General features: G+C 35.8%; 1 protein-coding gene and 1 long non-coding RNA gene across 2 annotated transcripts in view; one reads left to right on the forward strand and one right to left on the reverse strand.

Annotated features, from left to right (window-relative positions):
- LOC131920071 (uncharacterized) overlaps positions 1-22,332 on the reverse strand; it is an 84,656-nt gene that overhangs the window by 46,338 nt on the left and 15,986 nt on the right. The window lies entirely within an intron of this gene.
- On the forward strand, positions 19,502-20,476 carry LOC131920068 (olfactory receptor 4K2-like). The gene has a single exon (XM_059274487.1). The coding sequence runs from the start codon at positions 19,502-19,504 to the stop codon at positions 20,474-20,476; it is 975 nt and encodes a 324-aa protein (XP_059130470.1).

Consider the following 22,332-nt stretch of genomic DNA (forward strand, 5'->3'; position numbering starts at 1 on the left):
GAGTGTATTTGGGAGATGTGAGGATGGGGTAAATATGATCAAAATGCATTGTAAGAATTCTCAAGTGACTAATAATGAAAAAGAATTAAAAACTATCAAATTGCCACTAAGTATGCACTTACTGCATATAAATTATACCTCAGCCACACAGATGCTTTCATGTGTAAAAAGATACTGTTGTGTATTAATTATACAAAATGACAGATTTCACTTTACCATTTTCATAATTTATCTAAAGCATTTTAGCTGTGTTTGGCTCCATTGTTCTTTCATTCATTTCCTCTTCCCCTCACCCATTTTCTTCTTGAGAAAGTCCAGTGCACATGTTTATGACTGTTTGTCCATATGTGCTCTACACATGAGAAAAACATGTAATGCTCGTCTTTCTGAATCTGGTTTATATCATTATGGTAAGTCAAATAAACATAGATTGCTTTTCATGTAATTGTAAATATTACTTTTAAACATTTTAATTTTTATTTTGTTTCATTAAGTATATCATAGATTTTTATATTGACCCTTACTCTTACTTTGATAAGCCCTAGTTAATTATTTTTCTCATTTTATTAAAAGTATCATTTACACTTTATGAGAGTTATAGTATGATAATTCAATATATACACACAGTGCATATAGTGATCCAAGTGAAATAATTACTGTCTCCTCAGAACTTAGACTTTGTATTGGGAAACATTTCTCTTTTTTATTTTATTTAGCATTCAAGTGCAGAAATAATGCCCTTACTCCATCCCTGCATCCCTCCCTTTCCCCTTCTTCCACGGCTCCTTTCCAACTGTTATCAAATGAAGACAGTGGGGGCGGTCAGAGATTTTTTTTTGTTTGAAATTTTTTGGGAGGACTCACTTAAACTATCTCAATTATATTAGTATATTTCTATACATATTTTCTATATGAAATTTATAAGATTGATAAAATTGCCTTGTGTTTTTCATTTTCTCAGAGATTCATCTGTTTGATTCTTGGTACATTGTTGGTGCATTGATTACTTACGTGTTTTTTCTTAGGTTGTAAATATATCCTATTGTATCTATTTATATGCTCTAAATATACAATGAGTTACAAGTCTCCATCCTGAGGACTAATTTAGACTTTGAAATTAGTTTTAGATTATATTTTGGGTAAACATTTAGAAATGAAGGAGCTCCTGGATTAGGTATATAATTATGAAAAACACATACCATTTCTTCTTGAGTCTTGCTTTTGTAAGAAGATTCTAGCCTACTTCTAGTTGAGGATAGTCAGTATTCAAATACCTGTCTGACCTTATACATTTTTTTCTTACTTTTCTTTAGCTTTCTTTATCATTTGTTTCCTTTTCTGGTGATATGGTTACATGGACAGGGCATTCCTGTGGACTACTGTCTGTCATTTCAATTTTTAACACCATGTGATCAATCACCTTTCCATTCATGCCTCTGCTCTTCCATTGACCCTCCTTTGTCCTGGTTTGCATTTTGATGACTCTAAACTGTGCTTTGCTGCTTCTTTCTCATTTTCTACTCTTTTCATTCAACTTTTATTTATTCATTCATATCTCATGCACTCTTCCCTCCTTTAATTCCTCCCAACTTCCCCTCCAACTATCCCTCTCTCCCAGATCCACTACTTTACTGCTCCTCCATTTCCCTTCAGAGAACAGGCCTCTCAGTGATATCAACCTACCACGGAGTAACAAGATGCAATAACTAGGCACAAACCCTCCTATCAAGGCTGGGTGAGGCAACTCAGTAGGAGGAAAAGGGTCCCAAGAGAAGACAAAAGAGCCAGAGACACCCCCTCTGCTACTTTTAGGAGCCCCACAAACACCCCAAGCTAAACAACTTCAGCATGTATGCAGAGGACATAATGTACACCCATGCAGACTCTGTGACTGCTGCTTCAGTCTCTGTGAGCCCCTAAAGTCCCTGTTGTTTCTGTGGGCTGTGTTCTCTTAGTGCCTGTGACCTCTCTGGCTCCTACAATCCTTCCTGACATTCTTGTGCAGGGATCCCTGAGCTCCGCCTAATGTTCAGGTGTGGGTTTCTGCAGCTGCTTGCATCAGCTGACAGATGAAGCCTCTTTGATGGAAATTGATGTAGGCACCAATCTATGAGTATAGAAGAATGACATCAGGATTTTAACCTTGGTCTCTAAGCCATCCGGTTGGGCAGTGTTGGGCACGGGCGCCCTCTTGTGGCTTGGCTCTCAGGTTAGACCTGCCATTGTCAGTCACTCCCACAAGCTCCAAGTCACCATTGTTCTAGAACAATTTTCAGGCAGGGCAGGTGTGGGTCTAAGGTTTTTTGGCTGGGTTAGCGTCCTAGTCCCACCACTGGGAGCCTTGCTTGGCTCAAAGATGGCCAGTTCAGGCTCTATTCAGTACTTCTACATTATTAGGAGTCCTCACTAGGCTCACCCTCATATATTTCAGGAAGCTGCCACTGCACTAGGTTTCCAATAATCCCCGAATGCTCCCCAGTCTTTCCTTGTACTCTCTCCCAAACACTTAAAGAAACATTCAATATCCTCACCATCAGGGAAATGCAAATAAAAAAGACTTTGAGATTCCATCTTACACCTGTCAGAACGGCTAAGATCAAAAATACAAACGACAGCTTATGCTGTATGTATGAGATGTATGAGATGTAGAGCCAGGGGAACACTCCTCTACTGCTGGTGAGAGTGCCAACTTGTATAGCCATTGTGGAAATCAATATGGTGGCTCCTCTGAAAATTGGGAATTGGTCTACCTCAAGACTCAGCTGTACCACACTTGAGCACATACCCAAAAGACACTGCATCCTACCATAAGGGAACGTGTTCAACTATGTTCATAGTGGTTTTGTTCATAATAGCCAGAAACTGGAAACAAAGTGGATGTCCCTCAACAGAAGAAAGGATAAAGAAAATGTGGTATATTTGCACAATGGAGTGTTACTCAGCTGTTAGAAAAAAATGACATCATGAAATTTGAAGGCAAATGGATGGAACTAGAAAAAAATCATCCTGAGTGAGGTCACCCAGACCCAGAAAGGCAAACATGATATGTACTCACTTACAAGTGGATATTAGCTGTTAGCTGTTAAGTAAAGGATAATCACGCTACAATCCACAGATCCAGAGAGGCTAAGTAACAAGGAGGGTTCTAGGCTAACACATGGATCTCCCTGAAAGGTGTAATAGAATAGACTTTGTGGGTGAACTGGAGTGGGTGGAGATGGAAACATAGTATTTCTTTGGGATGAAAATAATTACACATGTAATTATGATATATGATTATTTCATAAAATGTGTTTATTATTTTATGCTGAACTGGCTCACCAACTCAATTTTGTTCTTCAAAACAGAAAAATAAAAATAAAAAGAAGTTTGCAAGATGAACTCATTTAACTTCTCTCATTTGATTTCAGGCAATGTTTTATCCCACGTTAGCAGATCATTTTCTCTAAGAAGAATTATGATTTCAATGTCATTTTTGAGGTCTTAAATCATCTTTAACCAGCCTTTCTGCTCACATCATTATCATTAGCAACACCATGTAACCAAAAAGACAATTATGAAAAATTTGTAAAAAACAAACCAAGAACTAATGAAATAAAAACTCAGTCAATGCAAGAAATATTGAAAGAGACACCTGACAAATTCAGAATACAATAAGAGGACACTTTAAAATCCTGGACATCACTGGGTTAGAAAGCTTTAAAAAATGGGATGAATTCCAGGCAAAACACCAAAATTAAACCAAGAAGAACTCACCACCAGAAATAGACCCTTAACAAATATGGATATTGAAATGGTAGTAAAAAATCCACAAATTATACTTAATTTTAAACAGTGGCAGGAACTGGGAGGGGAAACTGTAATCAGAATATATTATGTGAGAAAAAAATCCATTTTCAATGAAAAGAGAAAAGCTAAATTAAAAGCCTTCCAGAAAAAAAGGATAAATAAATAAATAAATGAAAAAAAACCAGAAAAGTCCAGGACCAGACGAACTCACAGCAGATCTATTTATTTTTATCTGTCTATTTATGTATTTATGTATTTATTTTATTTTATTTTATTTTAGTTTTTTGGCTTTTTTCAAGACAGAGTTTCTTTGTGTAGTTTTGGTGCCTGATTCTGTATCTTGCTCTGTAGACCAGGCTGGCCTCAAACTCACAGAGATCCGCCTGGCTCTGTCTCCTGAGTGCTAGGATTAAAGGTGTGCACCACCATCGCCCGGCTCATGGCAGAATTTATCAGATGGGTATATAAACATTAACTGAAAAAGAAGGACACCAATAACAGACATGCCCAGGGTCAAAAAGAGGTCCACAAGGCCTCAACCATATACCAAGAACTAAGAGTAGCTAAGGGATACTGGGAGCAAGAGAAGTAGTCTTTCCCAGAGAAGAGAAAAAAATGATTATCCATTACCATATAGTCAGCCTTGAAAATATACATAGTACTAACATTATACAGACTGAGCAGTTTATATTTAGAATACATATATATTTACATATACATACATACATACATGCATAACTACATACATGCTATATCAATTAATGAGAAAGGAGGGCATGCATTTGAAAGAGAGCAAGAAAGTGTATTTGTATATGAGAGGCTTTGTCAGGAGAAAAGAGAAGGGTGAAATACTGTAATTAGAATTTAAAAAATAAAAATACAATATGGTACCAGCACTAAATATGTAGATTAGTGGAAAAAATGGAAAATGTATATATGAGTAAACATAATTTCAGACATTTAATATTTGCAAAGACCCCAAAAACATAAACTTGAGAAATGAAAGTGTCTTCAACAAATGGTACTGGGAAAACTAGATATCCATATGTAGAAGAATTAAATTAGACTCATATTTGTTACTGGACTATCACCAAATGGATCAAAGGCCTCAGCAGGAAACCTGAAATACCAAAACTGCTAGAGGAATACTTTTGCAGTACCTTATATGATATGGGTGTATGGTAGGACTTTCTGAATAGGACTCCATTTGACCAAGAGTTGAGGCCAACAACTGATAAGTAGGAATATATACAACTACAATTCTTCTGCATAGCTAAAGAAACAATCAACTGAGTGAAGCAGAAGCCCACAGAATGGGAAAGAATCTTTGCCACCTCTATCTAACAGAGGATTAATACCTAGACTATATAGAAGACGATAATAATTGCTGGTCTGTCAGTGTATTTCCCAGTAGTACAATAATGACATGGATGTTATGGAATTAACCAACCACCCCATGTATTGGTTTAGGTCCTGTTCTACAAGATGAAACCCACTATTGACCATTACCAGACAAGAACCTATGGCTAAATATATTATTGACTTTACAAGAAAAACTACTTCTAGTATTCTGCTAAATGTACATAATATCATACTAACTCCTAATGACCTATCATTATTCCTGTAGAGTAAGGCTTTTTTCAACCCTCATGAAGAAAGCTGTGTTCGAAGTAGGTGAAGATCAACAGAGAGCCCACATTGGCCAAAATGTAGAAACTGAGACATTTTCAGAATGTTCAATCTCTAAACTGAACACTTATACCATACCCTCCTCCAAAGGCTCACAGTTCACTGTGGAAACGTGGTCATACTCTTATCACCTGATACTTTAAATAACTCTTATGTCTGGGATCAAGAAGATTCAGAATCACTGTGTACCTCTTAAGTAAGAAACATTTCCTCTTTACTTAAATTAATACATGTTTAAATCTTACATTATTATGTTTAATATATATCATTTAAAACATAGATTCAGTCCAGCCTTAATTAAAAAACATATTGCTGCCGGGTGGCGGTGGTACACACCTTTAACTCCAACACTCAGGAGGCAGAGCCAGGCAGTTCTCTGTGTGTTTGAGGCTAGTTTGGTCTATAGAGCGAGATCCAGAACAAGCACCAAAACTACACGGAGAAACCCTGTCTCGAAAAACCAATATATATATATTGCTACTAAAAGTTAAAAATTAAAAAATTATTTTGGTTATAAATGATGTGCTTGGCAAAAAAGTCCAGTTCATGCTATAGATAAAGTAGTCTCAATCTCTAAGTAAACTTCTCCATTGTGACTCTGATCATCTTGTTTATTGTTTCTCTGAGAAAAGGAACAGAAAAGAATCTCTTTAAGGTCCGGCCCCAACTACTGATATAACCGATCTGTGTTTTTTTTGGTCTCTCCTAAGACTGGTTGTCTTGGTTTTGGGCCTACAACAAGGCCATTCCACTTGCCCCAAAACTGGAATTATCCTCTTCTTCCTGCTGCAGATGGTAACTCTTGACTGCTTTCCTTTTCCTTTTCCTTCTTTATATTTTTGTTTTTAACATTTTTTTAATCAATTTATTTTTAAAGATCTGTTTTTTAAATTATGTGTGTTTGTGCACATGTGAGCAAATGTGCCTGGCAAGTTGAGAGGAGAGCAATTGGATCCTTTGGAGATGGAGTTGTAGGCAGTTGCAGAGTCAGTCACCTGATGTAGGTGCTGGGAACTGAACTCACAGTCTCTGCAAGAGCAGTACATGTTCTTAACCACTGAGTCATCTCTCCAGCCTTTGTTTTTATTTTTTTTTACTTATTTACTTAGTTATATTTGTTTGTTTATTATGTGTTTGCATGCACATACATAGATATTTATTCATGTCATGTGCATGTGTAGAGGTCAGAGGACAATCTGTAAAAATTGGCTCCATCCTTCCATGATGTGGCTTCTAGGGATCAAACTCAGATCATCAGGCTTGATGACAAACACTTTTTCCCACTGAGCCATCACCCCAGCCCATCTCTTTCCTTTTCCACAGCACTAATTGTGTCCTCTGTTTTGATATTACCTTCAGCATATAGCCACATTCTTTACTACTATTAAAACTTATTGGACATTTTCCCCTCTACACGTAACCTTATTCTCCCCCTTCCCTTTGCATTAATGATCTTCAATAACGGCTTTCACTTCTTTTTAAGCTAATAAGGTTTTTTTTAAAGTAGTTTTAGGATTACAGAAAATACAATTAGAAAATAAAGTTTGTATATGAACTTTTAAGTGCACATAAGTACACATGCTTTTTTTTTACTATGAACATCTTGTATTAAAATAATGCTTGTTATGACTGATGAGCATGAATACACTATTATTAACATACACAATTTTTATTAGGACTTACTATTTGTGCTGTGCAGTTTTATGGGCCTTAAGGGTTTTGCTTGTCACAATTACATTATCCTAAAGAATAGTTTGTTCTAAAACTTCCCTGTACTCCCCTCTCTGTTAAGTATTACTTGATTTCTGATTATCATTTGCCACAGTGTCTGACTCTCTCCTCCTTGAACTAGATTGGCTTCCTGTAGGATTCTCTGTCCTCCCACCTCCTTTTTACCTAATCAGCTGGTCCTTCATTCCTTTTTGAGACTTTCTACTTACTATTCACCTTCCTTTGCTTTAAAATCTATCTACACTCCCAGAACCTCTACATTTACTCCTTTGTGGGTTATTAAGAGCCACGGTTTGTTTTCCTGTCGCCGCTTCCTTTCTCTTCCAGCAAATCCTAGTATCTCCTGACTCCTCAGCATCCTCTATTCTTCAGGGCACCAGCTAATCTTAGCTAAATAAATTCTGTCTGTTTAGTATCTTCTCCAGAACTTTGGACTTAAAATATTTTGAGAACAAGTTTCTCATAGTCTACAAAGAGTCTGTTAGCAAGTCAAACTGGGTTCTGCCATCCTACAATTACCATATAAGATCACTCCTTCACCTTGGTCCAAACCACCATTATCTCTTCTAATCCTGAATCTAAGCTAAACCTTAAGCCTTACTCTATTACACTTGTGCAAATTAACATATTCTGTCAATAATCTTTTACCAACAATAATTGAAATTATCTGTCTTTTAAAATTAATGTTGTATATTCAATTTGCATGTATGCTCTTTTATTTCAAAAACAGGCATTTTCATTTTTTTCCATTCAGTAGTAACATCTGTAGACACATGAAGTAAATTGACTTTGTTATTTATTTCTTAAAAATGTTTAACATTCATTAAGTGTGTGTATGTGTGTGTGTGTGTGTGTGTGTGTGTGTGTGTGTGTGTGTGTGCACATGTGCCTCAGTGAACATGTGGGAGCTGGTTCTCCTTCCATCATGTGGGTAATAGTAATTGAAGTCTGGCTTTGAGCCACATCTTTACCCCCTGAGCTATTTTACTAGCCAGTGTTTAAAGTTCCTGAATAAATCTTAAAACAAAGTGTATTTCTGTTTGTGACCATGGTAGAGTAACAGGAACTGAATTTACTCCTTTGGCCTGAACAACACAAAAGGAAAAAAAATCCATGAAACAATAGGTTTAAAAATCTTTTATCTACATTTGTTCTTTGACAATTTCACACAGAAGTAGTACTTTCTGATTACGCTCTCCTCTACTCCCTCTCTTCCTCTGTTCCCACACTTATTCTCTTCCCTGTTAGCCCTTTTGCACACACATGTCCTTCTCTTTTGCTTGTGACCCACTGGGTTTAACCAGAAGTGCCATCTGTGTGACTATGGTTTGGAGATATATAGTAGAGCCCGATGAGCTCATCAGTAGACAGACAACCAAAGACAATGTCTGTCCCTCCCTCAGAAATTCCTTCAGAAATTATCCAGCATAGAGGGATAAGGCCCCATGGGCCTTTTTCTAATCCATAACTGACTGATTTCAGGCCCAGTTTTCTGAAAGTCTATTGCAGTTAGTCACAGCTAATGTGCAATTATATTTGTGTTAGACATATCATGCCCAAAAGAAAGCAATACACTGTTCCTCTCCATATCTTCTGGATCCTACATTGTTTCTACTTCACCTTCCAAGATATTCTCTTAGCCTTGGTGATATAAATGCTCTGCTTAGGGCTGAGAACTCAACTATCACTTGTTCTTAGTACCTTGAGCTATATGTCTCTGAATTTACTGTTGTTCATTGAAAAGAAAAGCTTTCCTGACCAAGACTGAGAGAAAATTTATGAAATCTAATTATTTCATCAATTTGGCCAACTGTGGTCACCAGCCCCATGAGGCTTTACGACGTGGATGTTCTGTTTACACTGGTTTGAGGCAAGGTTTAATACATATATACCTGCTTTCAAGGACTGAGTTTGAAAAGAAGAATTTTCTATATACAAAAATAATAGTTTGGATTTTATTTTTATTTGTTTTATTGAATAAATAAAACTAGTGTTAATTTTATCAGTGTTTTTCTCTTGTGAAAAATATGCTTATAAATCAGACATGGTGACTCATGCCTATAATCCAGGCACTTGGGAGGCTAAGGCAAAGCATTACAAGTTCAAGGCCAGCCTGTGATATACAACAAAATACTGTCAACAAAATAAAAAATTTAAATGTAGGTATGATAAAACATAGATTTACGTTTATGGCTCATATTTGTAAACTGTAGTGTATGTTTTATTCCATGAAGTACATTAAGGATAAACACCACTTTTGTTCTTGGTCTTCTTCCATTGTCTCATCTATACCTAGATTATTTAGTAAAAATGTTTTTTATTATTTTATCTATCAAATTTATTAATAATAAATCCATAGTGAATATAATTTGAGATAGCTGAGTATTTCAAGAGATGCCAGCAGCCTGGGCTAAAAGACTCTTACTAGGAAATCTACCAAAGCTGTGTCAAGACAAATTTTACAAAAGGAGTTCCTGGTACTTTCTGGCAGGACAACCATTAGCCCTCCAACAGGAAAGGCACAGCTGTGGGAGTAGCTCACAGGCTCCAAAGTGTGCGTGGCTCACACCACAGCCATCCACAGCTCCGTGGGCACAAAGCAGCCACAGATGGGTGGAGGTTGACTTGGTTTTCCACTGCTCACAGAAGAGAGTCAAGAAAACTCCACACGCAAGGGGAACTGAAAGTCCACAAATGAGGAACGAAGCTGGTAAACTCAACACAGAGTTTATCCCAGAACAAGGCAAGGGAGACAAAGCAATCCGGCTTCGAAGGAGACAAAAGCCACATTTAGGCCACTGATCCCATTTTCTTGTATCTCCACCCAGGCCTTCTTATCCTTTACAGCTATACTGTATCTTTTGATGATTTTACTATGTTGCATATCCACCCAGCTATTCCCCAACTCAACTGTGTATTTTCTGTATAGTATAGTATGTCAGTGTATCATTCTTACACAGTCCTCTGCTATTCATGACTTTTACTCTTTTGCTCTTTTTCTTTTCTCTCTTCCTGTACCCATTTCTCTTACTGTTATGTCTCCCAAATCCCCAAAGCTCACCTGGTTTATATCTAGGTATATAATTACTTCACCCTTTTCAGTTTACCATTAACCCACACCCACACATTTTCATTCCAGGTTTTCCTTTTGCTTCTAGTATTACCAATCTGATGTATATTATTTTCTTCTACTTCCCATCCAACAACCTCATATTAATTATTTATCTCACTGTAACTCTTTAACATTTTCTTTTCTTTCCTTTCCACTTGTGCTCACAACTGCTAGGATATTAATATGATCAAGGTCCCTCTATTCTCTAAACCAACTGGTACTTAAAACATGTCTTTTACTCTTTATCAGAGTAGTTTAGCTGCTAGATTGGAGACAGAGCCTGGTTCTGGGAAGATTAGTCAAACATTAAAATATCATCATGATTGCATTACTATCTAGTCTCTTTTGAACAATGAAAATATATCCCATGTAAGAAAAGAGGCAACATGAATTAAAAGAACAATAACAACAATAAAAATTTTAGCCAATGATCTAACCCCAAGATGGGCAGATGCCTGTGCACAAAACACAACTAACATGAAAAAAACAAAACAACTTATCCTCTCTAAAAATTATCAATCCTATAGTAATGACCCTAGGTCAAAATAGCTTAGATGAAACTCTAGACCAGTGATTTTCAACCTTCTTAAGCTGCGACCCTTTTGGGTCATAGTTCCTCATTATGTGGTGACCCCCCCCCCCCCCCGCAACCATGAAATTATTTTGTTGCTACTTCCTAACTGTAATTTTGCTACTGTTACAAAAAATAATGTAAATATCTGTTACGCAGGATATCTGATAAGTGACCCTTGTGAAAGGATCATTCAAATCACCCCTCAAAGGGATTGTGACCCGCAGGTTGAGAACCACTGTTCTAGACACATAATCTGAAAGAATGATTATAAATAGAGTCAACTTCAAGAAGACATGAAATAAGGCAGCCAGTTTATAACATGGAATTGTAAGTTAGTTAAAAGAGAAGAACTGAAGAAAACCAAAACTGAAATGATGATGGAAAGGAAAACTATAGTCAGTTAAACAAAAACTTCACTGGAAAGCCCTATAAATAAAATCATCAAGTACAAGACAGACTATCAATGCAAGAATCCCAAATAGAGGAAGTAGGTTATTCAATCAAAGTAAATGATAAAGTTTAAAAAATCTATGAGTAGAGCATACTAGAACTACGAGACAGCATGAAAGGCGAATTGAAATATTATAGGCATATAAAAAGAGGAAGAAGAGTTCCAAGCAAAAGGTAAAGAAAATATTTCTAATCAAACCATAGCAGAAATTTTCCAAAATTGAGGGGAAAAAAAGCCCATCCAGATTTAGTAGCAACATAGTACACTAAACATATAGGACCAAAAAAAAAAAAAAAAAAAAAAAAGGAAAAAAGAAAAAAGAAAAGAAACTCTCTGCATTATAGTATAGTTAAAACATTGAAAGTATTGAAGACAGAAAGTATATATAAAATAGTAAAAGAGGGAGGCTAAGTCACATACAGAGATATGTCCATTAGAATAATTGTTGACTTTTAATTCAAATACAAAAGCAGGAGGATTTGGGACTAGTTTCTTTTAAATTCTGAAAGATCACAACTGTTAATCCAGTTTAAATTGCCCAGCAAAACTATATGTCATAATCAAAGTGAAGAAAATCTTTTCATGGTAAAAGCAGTCTAGAGAAATATATGACTCCCATCAAACTCAACAGAGGACACTGAATGAATTTCTCAGTCTGAAGAGAAAGATAAACACACCCAAGAGACTATAGGACAAAAAACTAAATAATGCTAGCAAATACATTCTATAAAGGATGACTAAGAAATTCCCAAGCACTATAAAAATCAGCAAAATGACAGGGAGCAATACACAAATCTGAATAATAACTGAATATCCATGGTCTCAATTTCCTACAAGTGGCACAAACTAAAGCCAGTGTTGTTGGAAGCCTATCTCCAGACAGGTCCAGTGACCTGGGGCAGATGTGTGAAGTCAGCTCAATGAAGAAACAGTGACTACCTGTTTCAAACAGGTGGCCCAGGATAGACTGGGTGGTTTTCATTCATACAATTTTAATGGTTTGTTTGAACAGCATTACAATCAGATTTGTCCCCCTAAGTTTCTAAAGATGGTTACAATAATTGCCAGTTCATTCCCCTTCCTTCCCCCAACTTTCCCACCAGTAACCATTACCTACTTGACTCATAGCTCTACTGTTAAAAGCATGAGCAGTGTTGTAGGCCACAAAGAAAGTTTTCTAACTAGGCACACCTACATGTAGAACAGTGTGCCCAGTTGGCAGCATTTGTATTTACAGTGTCATGCAGGGGGAGAGACAGTTTTGTCTCTAGTGGTTAATAGTTACATCTGGTAAAGTCTGGGTTCTTACAATCAACTCACCAGCCAAAGCTGGATCAATCCATTCTACATTCTGTACAACCCTATCTCCTCCGGGGATATACCAGGTTTTTCCTTTTATCCTATAAGCAATGTAACTAGGAAACTTACTCTTATTGGTTGACACTGTTTATCCCTTGTTCTCATCTCCTTCTGTCTTAACTTCTTAGGATATTGGCACAGCTATGAGAGATCTGTGGGCTTCTATGATTCTGCTTCATTTCCCGTCTCTAGACTGTTCCCATCAACTCCTGATATCATCTATTAATCAGCATTATCTCCAGAACAGTTATGCAATATGCAATGTTAACTTCATGAACTGTTGTGACTCTTTCAGGCTAGTTACAGGGTACATTGGAAAGGCAACATCCTGTTCTTAAAAACTCTAAATTCATGGTCACACTTGAAACATCAAAGGCTTTAGGGGCAGAATCAGGTATAATGTATATTTTTAAACAACATTCCCTCTGGCTCACTCAGAGGAGAGTCGTCAGGGGGAAGTTTTCCTTTTGTAACAGCTATTTTATCCATAAGTGAGAAAGTGAAACTAAAGATAGCCAGCAATATGGCTAGCACAGTGAAAGCAGGTAGCACATATGCTCCTGGGTTCATGCCCAGAATTATGCAATGAATTGTCCACAGGCTTTGGCAAATGGGTCAGAGTTTCTTCAGGGCCTCCATACAAGGAGAACTTGTTCGTACTCTTCTCAGGCCTTGTCCCTTGAAGAAGTCACATGGCTCCTGCCAAGTGCGGTGGCACATACCTCTAACACCAACATTTGGGAGGCAGAGCCATGTAGATCTCTGTGAATTCAGTGCCAATCTGGTCTGTCTAGTCAGTTCCAGACTAGTTAGAGCTACATAGTGAAAGCTTGACAACTAACTAACCAACTAAATAATAGTGAAAAGATAAAGACTACCAGTATTAGAAATAAGAATCGCTCTATTTTTTTTTTTTTTGCCTTCCAAGAAACATGCCTTGCTATCAAAGATAAACATTATTTAGGACAAAAGGATGAAAAAGACTATCCCAAACAAATCAGGAAATTGTCAGACATTGCTATTCTAGCATCTGACAAAATGCAATTCAAATAAAATCTTGTAAAAAGGTAAAGAGGATAGCATATACCTATGGAAAGACTACCATCAAGAGGACATGAACGGATCTGAGTAGATCTGCACCATCGATTTAAATATCCTGCTTTCACAATTAGACAGATGAAGTGTGCAAAAAAAAATAATGACTGGAATTAAATGCACTCACACATCTAATGGACCAAATTTTCCACCCAAATGCCAAAGAATAGGTATTCTTCTCAGCAGTCTATGGAACCTTCTCTAAAATAGATCATGTATTAGGATACAAAATAAGGCTTAACAATTTCAGCAAAATTGAAACATGGTTTTATATTGTATCTGATCACAATGGAAGAGTTGGAAATCAACAGCTAGAGAAACTACAGAAAATACATAAAACTAGCCCATAATTCTACCAGATCTTCCAAGAATAATTAATATAAATGTTCCTCAAATTATTCTACCATTAGATAAGGAAGGGAGTTGGAAAGATGGTTCAGCAGCTTAGAGTACTTTCTCTTTTGAAGGACTGGAGTTTGGTCCCTAGAACCCATGTTGGGTGGCTTACCACTACCTGTAATTCCAGCTAAAGGGTATGCAGAAATTACTAATAAAATATTTGCAAAATAATTCAAGGTCCCATTCTAAAGATCATGCAACATGATTAATTTAGCTTCATTCTAGGGATGCAGAACATTGGTTCAACATACTTAGGTCAATAAAATAAATAGACTCAAGAACATAAATCTCATGATAATTTCAACTGATGCAAAATTGGCCTTTGACAAAATCCAACATCCCTTCATGGTATAAATCCCAGAGAGATCAGAAATGGAGGAAACATATCTCAACATAACAGAGGTTATACATGACAAACCTATAACCACCATCATATCAAATGGAGAAGAAAATCTAAATCATTACCACTAAGATCAGGAACACAATATGGGTGCCTATTCTTCCATTTTTATTCAATACAGTGCTTGAAGTCTTAGCTACAGCAATAAGAGGAGGAAATAAAAGGGATAAAAATAGGAAAAGACGTTAAAATATCTCTGTGACAATGATGTGATTCTGTCCATGAGAGACCCCCAAAGGCTTTTTTAACAGGACACACCTAGGGCTGACAAACAGTTAGGGCAAAGTGGTAAGTTGACAAGCTAATCCAGCCAAGCCGGTAGTTTTCTCACATGCTAAGTATAAACATATTGAGAAATAAATCATGGAAAGAATCCTTTTCACAATAGACAAATAAAATAAAAACAAATCGCTGAGCAAACCTAAAAGAGGAAGTGAAGGACCCCTATGATCTACAGGATCAATCTTGTGAAAATGGCACTTTACCTGCAGCAATCTACAGATCCAATTCAATTCCCACCACAATTTTCATGTAAATTGATGGAACTGGAAAATTACATTACCTAATACAGTGTGGACACAGAAAAACAAATGTAGCGTAATGTCTCTCATATGTGAATCCTGGCATTGGACCTTTAGCTTTGTGTGTGTAATTTTGAGTACTTGTGGATACCGGGGAACTATGTGGGGATCACTGAGGGCTTCCTAGAGAGGAGGATATCAGAACACTGGTGATATCGAGGTGGTTTAGGCAAAGTCATGTTAGCCTGGCCATATACCTCCTCCACTCTGGAGCCTCATTTGCTTTTAAACAAACAGTTCCTCACTCTTTTTGACCCAAGAGGGTCCTTCTTCACTGCTGAGAAAGGATCTTGCTGTGTACAAATTGTTCTTCTGGAAGAATGGCCTTATCTGATGTTTTACAGCACCCAAGGTTGCATTGTGAAAAACCCCTCAGCCTGCACGTGGTATGAAATGGTTGCAGCCTTCTGACTTAAAAACAAACAGGAAGACAAGAGACTTTCCCTGGGCATGAGCCTGCACTTGGTCAGCTAGCTGGAGGACTCATTAAACTCCCGGTTGGCTTAATACATGTGGTGGTCTGTAACTTGGAAAGGAGGATAATGGGGGGCAGTTTAAGTGGAGAGGCAAATGGGAAGGCAGGGCCAAGGAGAGTGTAAGGCCACACTGTGACTGGAGACAGTTCTGCAGTTAAGAGGCCCTGGGTTTGGTTCCTAGCAATCACATGGTGGCTAACAATAAACTGAGGACATTAGGCACACATGTAGTGCACAGCCATCCAGGCAAAACACTTTTGTGTGTGAAATAAAATGAACTAAATACATATTTAAAAGTTTTAAAATTTTAAAAAAGGAAAGGCTCATGGAAACCTATTAACCTATTTTACAAACTTCAAATACATTCTCTCTCTCTCTCTCTCTCTCTCTCTCACACACACACACACACACACACCACAGAAATACACACAAGATTTTATTTGAAGTTATTGTACACAGATACTTTGGACTTTGTGATATCCTTTAGACTTTACCTATTCACAGAAACAGCCAACTTTATATTTATTTGACTTTGCTAAGTGTTTAACATCTTGTACAATACTTTAATTCAATGGTACTATAGAAGCATGTATCTCTTGGAGATAAATTAGTGTGCCGTAAAAGAATAATTTCCAACTTTGATATTTTGAACCTTGGAGTGTAATGGAAATATCTCTGGAATTTTGTTCTTTGCCTTCTTGTCATAGGCAGGCTCTAGTTATACTGTTTCTCTAAAGAACACGGATTCATCATGAGAATGCCTCTCACTTTAACTAAAGGAGACACATCCACAGTTCTCCTTGTAACTCTGAAATGACAGTTTAGCATTTTAATGACTCCCACTGCAAGTAGATTGTAGGATCTAATCCCTGATCTCCTAAACGTCACTGCCTTCTAAAGGCTTTTATATCAAGACAGAAGAAAATATATATTCATGTTCCTGGCTACTGATGCTGAAACCATCGTGATTTCAGTTGACTTACACAGTGTTTAGATTGTGGTGAACCATATTCTGACTGCATAGCTAGTATGTAGGTTAAAAAATGGATACAATAGTGAAGATTTTGAAAGCATACTGTGGCTTGTGTCTTCTGGTAGGAAAAGTCTGCACTTGTTTGTTAATTATATAAAGTGTAAATAGAGATAATAAGGAAAATGTATATTTATCTTGGGGAAAAAAGATAGACTATTCTATATTGATAGAGCTGCCTATCTAGAGATGAAGAGATGAAAAACTTATTTATGGTGGTTGTAAGAGTGGTTTCCATCATAATTAAATCATTGTTAGAGAAGCATGAGAAATAATAAAATGTGTAGATCAAACATTTTAGTATAAATTAAATGGTTTTATATGAAGGGAAATAATTTAGTTAAAAAGATCTAATTACTTTTGTAATACAGTGTTTACTGAATCCCTAAACTAAAACTAAATTACAACATTTTGCTGTATGATTCCGTATCAATTATTTCTAATAAAATTAGACAAAAGATAATTTCTGAACAACATTTTTATTTTCAATCTCATGAATGTCTTTGACCATCACCCAGAAACTATCCAAGAGCATTATATAAATCATATAATCTAACTCTCACAATAAATGAGGTCAGAAGGAGAAAGGCTGCTTAGATATTATCTAGTTTAAAAACATCATTGCCACTCTTAACTACTGAGTGATGGTCCATTTTAAGAATTTTACAATATTGTTATTTGAAAAAAGTAACAATGTTTATTAATCATGAAAAAAGAATATGTGCAGCTAAACAGTGTGTAAATGTATTTTCTTCAGGAAGCAACTTATATGAATAATAGTATTAACAGTAATGGTTTAAATTTGGGCCTTGGATGTGCAGTGACAATTAAAGATAAAGCAATGAGGAAGATTGTAATTTGGAGAGTAAAATTCTTTTCTTTTGTACATCATTTAAGATATGAACTTGAGATTTTATTCCCTTTTGTCATCTTCCTGCTTCTGAATGGACTATGGGGTACATCACAACTGAAAAGTTGACATAGGAGTTTTTCTCTTAAGGCAGAAGATGTAGTGAATGGGAATTCTGTGTTAAGTGCTCAGAAGGGAAGCCAAGTTATTTTAAAATAATTAATTTAATTTTTATTAAGATTTATTCCTCAGCTAGAAACCATAATACCACTTTAACTGTAAGCACACGACTGAATTGCTAGTTCAGATGAAGGAGACCACCTTCAACATTGTTCATTGAATTGGTACATTGATATCGACAGGAGGGTTCTCTCTCTCTCTCTCTCTCTCTCTCTCTCTCTCTCTCTGTATTAATCTTCAGTCAAAAGTGATTTAAAGCCTAGTCTCAAATTTTCATTTAATGCTTTTTTAGTACATGTTTTATTACTATTTCACGCACATTTTGAGGATCATTATAAGTAAATTAATGAAAGAGAAATAGTGGAGAAATTCAGAGCTTATTGATTCTATTTTCATTTGAGCATCCTCTGGATTTATGACAAAGACTTCATTCTTTTCTACCTCTATAATTATCAAGAATAACTTAAATGTTACTATTGAAAGACACTTCACATTTCTTGGTACAGAGCCACCTTGCTTCATTCACATATTTAAAATTTAATCACTTTTAGTTTACTCAGATAATTTGTAAATAAAATAAAAAGTAAAAATCATAGTTTCAAAGATGGATGATATATAAGATTATATATTACATATATATTACTAGCTAAATTATTATCAAATCATAGGTAAAATATAGTGACAAATATAAAGTGATTTAATGCATGAAAGACTAATAATTTTACTTGTAAAGAAAAGTGGTTTAACTAAAAACGAGGAAAGAAGTTGTATTGGTGCCATACAGACATTTTTTATCTATAACTGAGCTGAAATAACATTAGGTTATTGTTTGCTTGATTGATTTATAGTCGATAAATTTTTGTAATTAGCATGCACTTTACAAACAAATCAGTTATACTTTCTTTAGTCAGATGTCTGCAGTGGATTAGGTGTCTAGAGGACTAAACCTCATCCCTTACATTAACTCTCATCAGCCAGATCAATTTCTATTTCATTTCTACTATGTTTTTGATAATTTGATAGATATTAGTATATGATAAAATTTTGAGAATGTAGGAGAACTCTAAATGGAAAAAATCGACCTAAAAAGATTCTGAGTCTGGAAAATATGGTTCTAAACATCTTTTCTCAGTTTAATAGATTGACTTCGTGCTGCATAGAGCAAAAGAGGAATAGATTATAACATGATATAAGTTGATATTACCTCTCAATTATTTACAAGTATACTTTTTGGTCACTGATAATTCATGAGCTTAAAAATACAAAAGAAAGTAACTTGTCACTCTCACAGGGTATTGAGTGAATTTTTTGAAATCATATTAAGTTTTTAATTAAATACACTAGTTGATTCAAATTAATTCTACTTCTGCATGAAAAAATCTTTGAGAGCTCAAATCTTATTTTTCAATATATGTATTATTTAGCACATCCCACAAACTTAATACACCTTTCGATACATGTGCATCCCGAAGCACAGGTGCAGTTAGACAGATGTGCTGTGGGGGCCATGATGCTCAGCCTGACCTGACATGTACTGTGCTTGCCTGCTGGACAGATAGATCTAAGCTGTGCTTCTCAAGTGTTATCCAGCATCAGTTGTCTTAGTGGTCCCCAAAGAAAAGTATCTTGCACTTAAGAGCATTTTTAGATGGACTGGGTAACCAGTGAGCTAGATAACTATTAAGTAGTATCATAAGTTCTTCGTATGTAGTTATGGAAATATTGTATGCTCTCAGCACTGTAACTGTGTGTCTTTTATGACTACAGAGCAGAGTCTACGGATAGATGGAGAGGCTTAACTATTCCAGAGTACCGGAATTCGTGTTACTTGGACTCACTGATTCTCCCGAGCTACAGATATTCTTCTTTGTGGCATTTTCCATTTTCTATTTAATGACAATGCTTGGGAATTGCCTGATTCTGTTCACTGTCCTCTCCACTTCACATCTCCACTCCCCCATGTTCTCCCTTCTCAGCAACCTTTCTCTGATTGACATATGCCTCTCCTCCTTTGCCACACCAAAGATGATCATGGACTTCTTTGCTCACCACAAGACCATCTCTTTTGAGGGGTGCATTTCTCAAATCTTTCTTTTGCATCTTTTCACCGGAACTGAAATTGTACTGCTGATTTCCATGTCTTTTGACAGGTATATTGCCATATGTAAACCTCTCTACTATTCAACAATTATGAGCCCAAAAGTGTGTGTTGGGCTTGTGGTAACTTCTTGGATGGTAGGCTTCCTGCATACAATGAGCCAATTAGTTTTTATCCTGTATTTACCCTTCTGTGGTCCCAATGTAGTAGACAGTTTCTTCTGTGATCTTCCTCTGGTAATTCAACTGGCTTGTGTAGATACATATGTTCTTGGTATCTTCATGGTCACAACCAGTGGCGTTATTGCTCTTGTAAGTTTTCTGCTTTTGCTCATATCTTATATTGTGGTGCTTGTAACTATCAGAGACCACTCCTCAATTGGATCATCTAAAGCTCTTTCTACCTGCACTTCACATTTCATAGTTGTGCTAATGTTCTTTGGACCTTGCATTTTCATTTATGTGTGGCCCTTCACAAACTTTCTGGTGGATAAAATTCTCTCTGTTTTCTACACCATCTTCACCCCTTTTCTGAATCCACTCATCTATACTTTGAGAAACCAGGAAGTGAGGACAGCAGTGAAGAAAAAAATAAGTAACCAACATTTTACTTTTGGGAAAACAACTCCACATTATACAGTGAAAGGACTGGAGAGATCCTAAAAGTGAAGTCAGGTTTTCTAACAGAATAGCAGATAATTAAATTAGAATCTGCTCATGATATCAAGACGTCGGGGCTGAAGGATATGCAACAGCTTTAAAATTAGTGCTGTGTTTGGTAGCATTTTGTGATCATAGATCCATTTGATATTATGTTGAAGTCTATATTGTGTTTTCATAGAAAAGTTACGTTGCCAGAATTTTTAACATAGATTCATTTTCATGTATTTGTAAAAATCTATACACATTCATACCAGGATTAAACTCCGTAAGAAGCTTAATATGAAATATATTCTTGTTTTCTAATTTAGAGCACTCCTCTTTGGCTTTCCTGTGACATTTTATGGTTTCCACTTGAAATTAGAGCTTTAATTAGGAATTTGGAGCACAACAGGCTTTATTCATAACATTAGAAAATTTTATATTATGCAACGATTCTTTTTTTTTTTTTTTTTTTTTTTTTTTTTTTTTTTTTTTTTTTCGAGACAGGGTTTCTCCGTGTAGCTTTGCGCCTTTCCTGGAACTCACTTGGTAGCCCAGACTGGCCTCGAACTCACAGAGATCCGCCTGCCTCTGCCTCCTGAGTGCTGGGATTAAAGGAGTGCGCCACCACCGCCTGGCACAACGATTCTTTTAAATAACACAGAACAGTTTTAATCAGTGAGTCAAATTGTTTGAATTCTAAGACAATTTTGAACATAACAGATTAAAACTTTAGCAGTATAGATTCTTAGTGTACAGATTACTGCTATGAGGTGATTGATACAGGAAATAACTAACAAATTGAGAGTCTTTGGTATTTAAATCATCGAGTAGAGTGCTTAAATAGACTGGCTTTTAGAACTTAGCTACAAATAATATGTATAATGGACTCATTTGCTATTAAACTTTGTGTGAGAATACTATTAACTGTTGAATTCATGATACACTTAAAGTTTTTAAAATAAAATAGTTCAAACTATTATTACCATTTTATTAACTTTGCATCTAGTTTTTAATATCATATGGTTAGTGGGAAGAAAAGGTGAAACTAATTTTAAAAGTTTATAGTTCATTTCTACCTAATTTGGTTTATTACCAATAAAGGTAAGTAGATTTTTTTTTATCAACATAATCTTTGAAATTCAGATAGACAATCCATTTTCTAAACTGCTGAAGAATTTAAACTGCATAGAGAATTTTTACTACTTTTTTTTAAAATAATTTTTATTAGTCATGATAAGACACAAACAACATTGATGGAGACCAGAGGATTACTGAATTAGATCTTGGAAGATTCACTTTATCCTTTTTTAACTCCAATATGAGAATTATGAAAAGTAGATTAAAATTAGTATGGTAATATTTTACAAAAAGTAGACATGTCACTTCCATTTTCCTTGAACTACCTAGACTCTGTCTTATTTTTAATCAATATGGTTCTGAATAGTAGCTTCATTCTGGGAAGAGTACTAGCAAAGTTACACAATGCTCTAATTTTGTGTTGTTTTAAAAACTATGGTTTGTTAAAACAGATGATAAAACCATTTTGATTTCCATTTGCAGTCTGGAATGTGTGATCAAGCTAGGTTAGAATGCCTAGTATTTTGATATACTATGAGATTGTTTCTCCCTAACTTAATGGATATTAGGAGTTGTGAGAGTAAACTGTCACCAGAGACTTAGAGCATTAGAATCATGTAAAAACATAAGCGCTTGTCTCTCAAAGAGGCAACATGTTTTTGTGATAACAACTTCAAAGATAAACTTTAATATCTGAGGTTTAGTAGTGTGCAGAAGTTTATAAAGAGATATACTGTTGAAACTAGGTGTGTAACTACACATTTAATTTGAGAGCTAGTTTATTTTTAAGTAAATTA

This window comes from Peromyscus eremicus, chromosome 9, assembly GCF_949786415.1.
Source record: "Peromyscus eremicus chromosome 9, PerEre_H2_v1, whole genome shotgun sequence".
NCBI lineage: Eukaryota > Metazoa > Chordata > Mammalia > Rodentia > Cricetidae > Peromyscus > Peromyscus eremicus.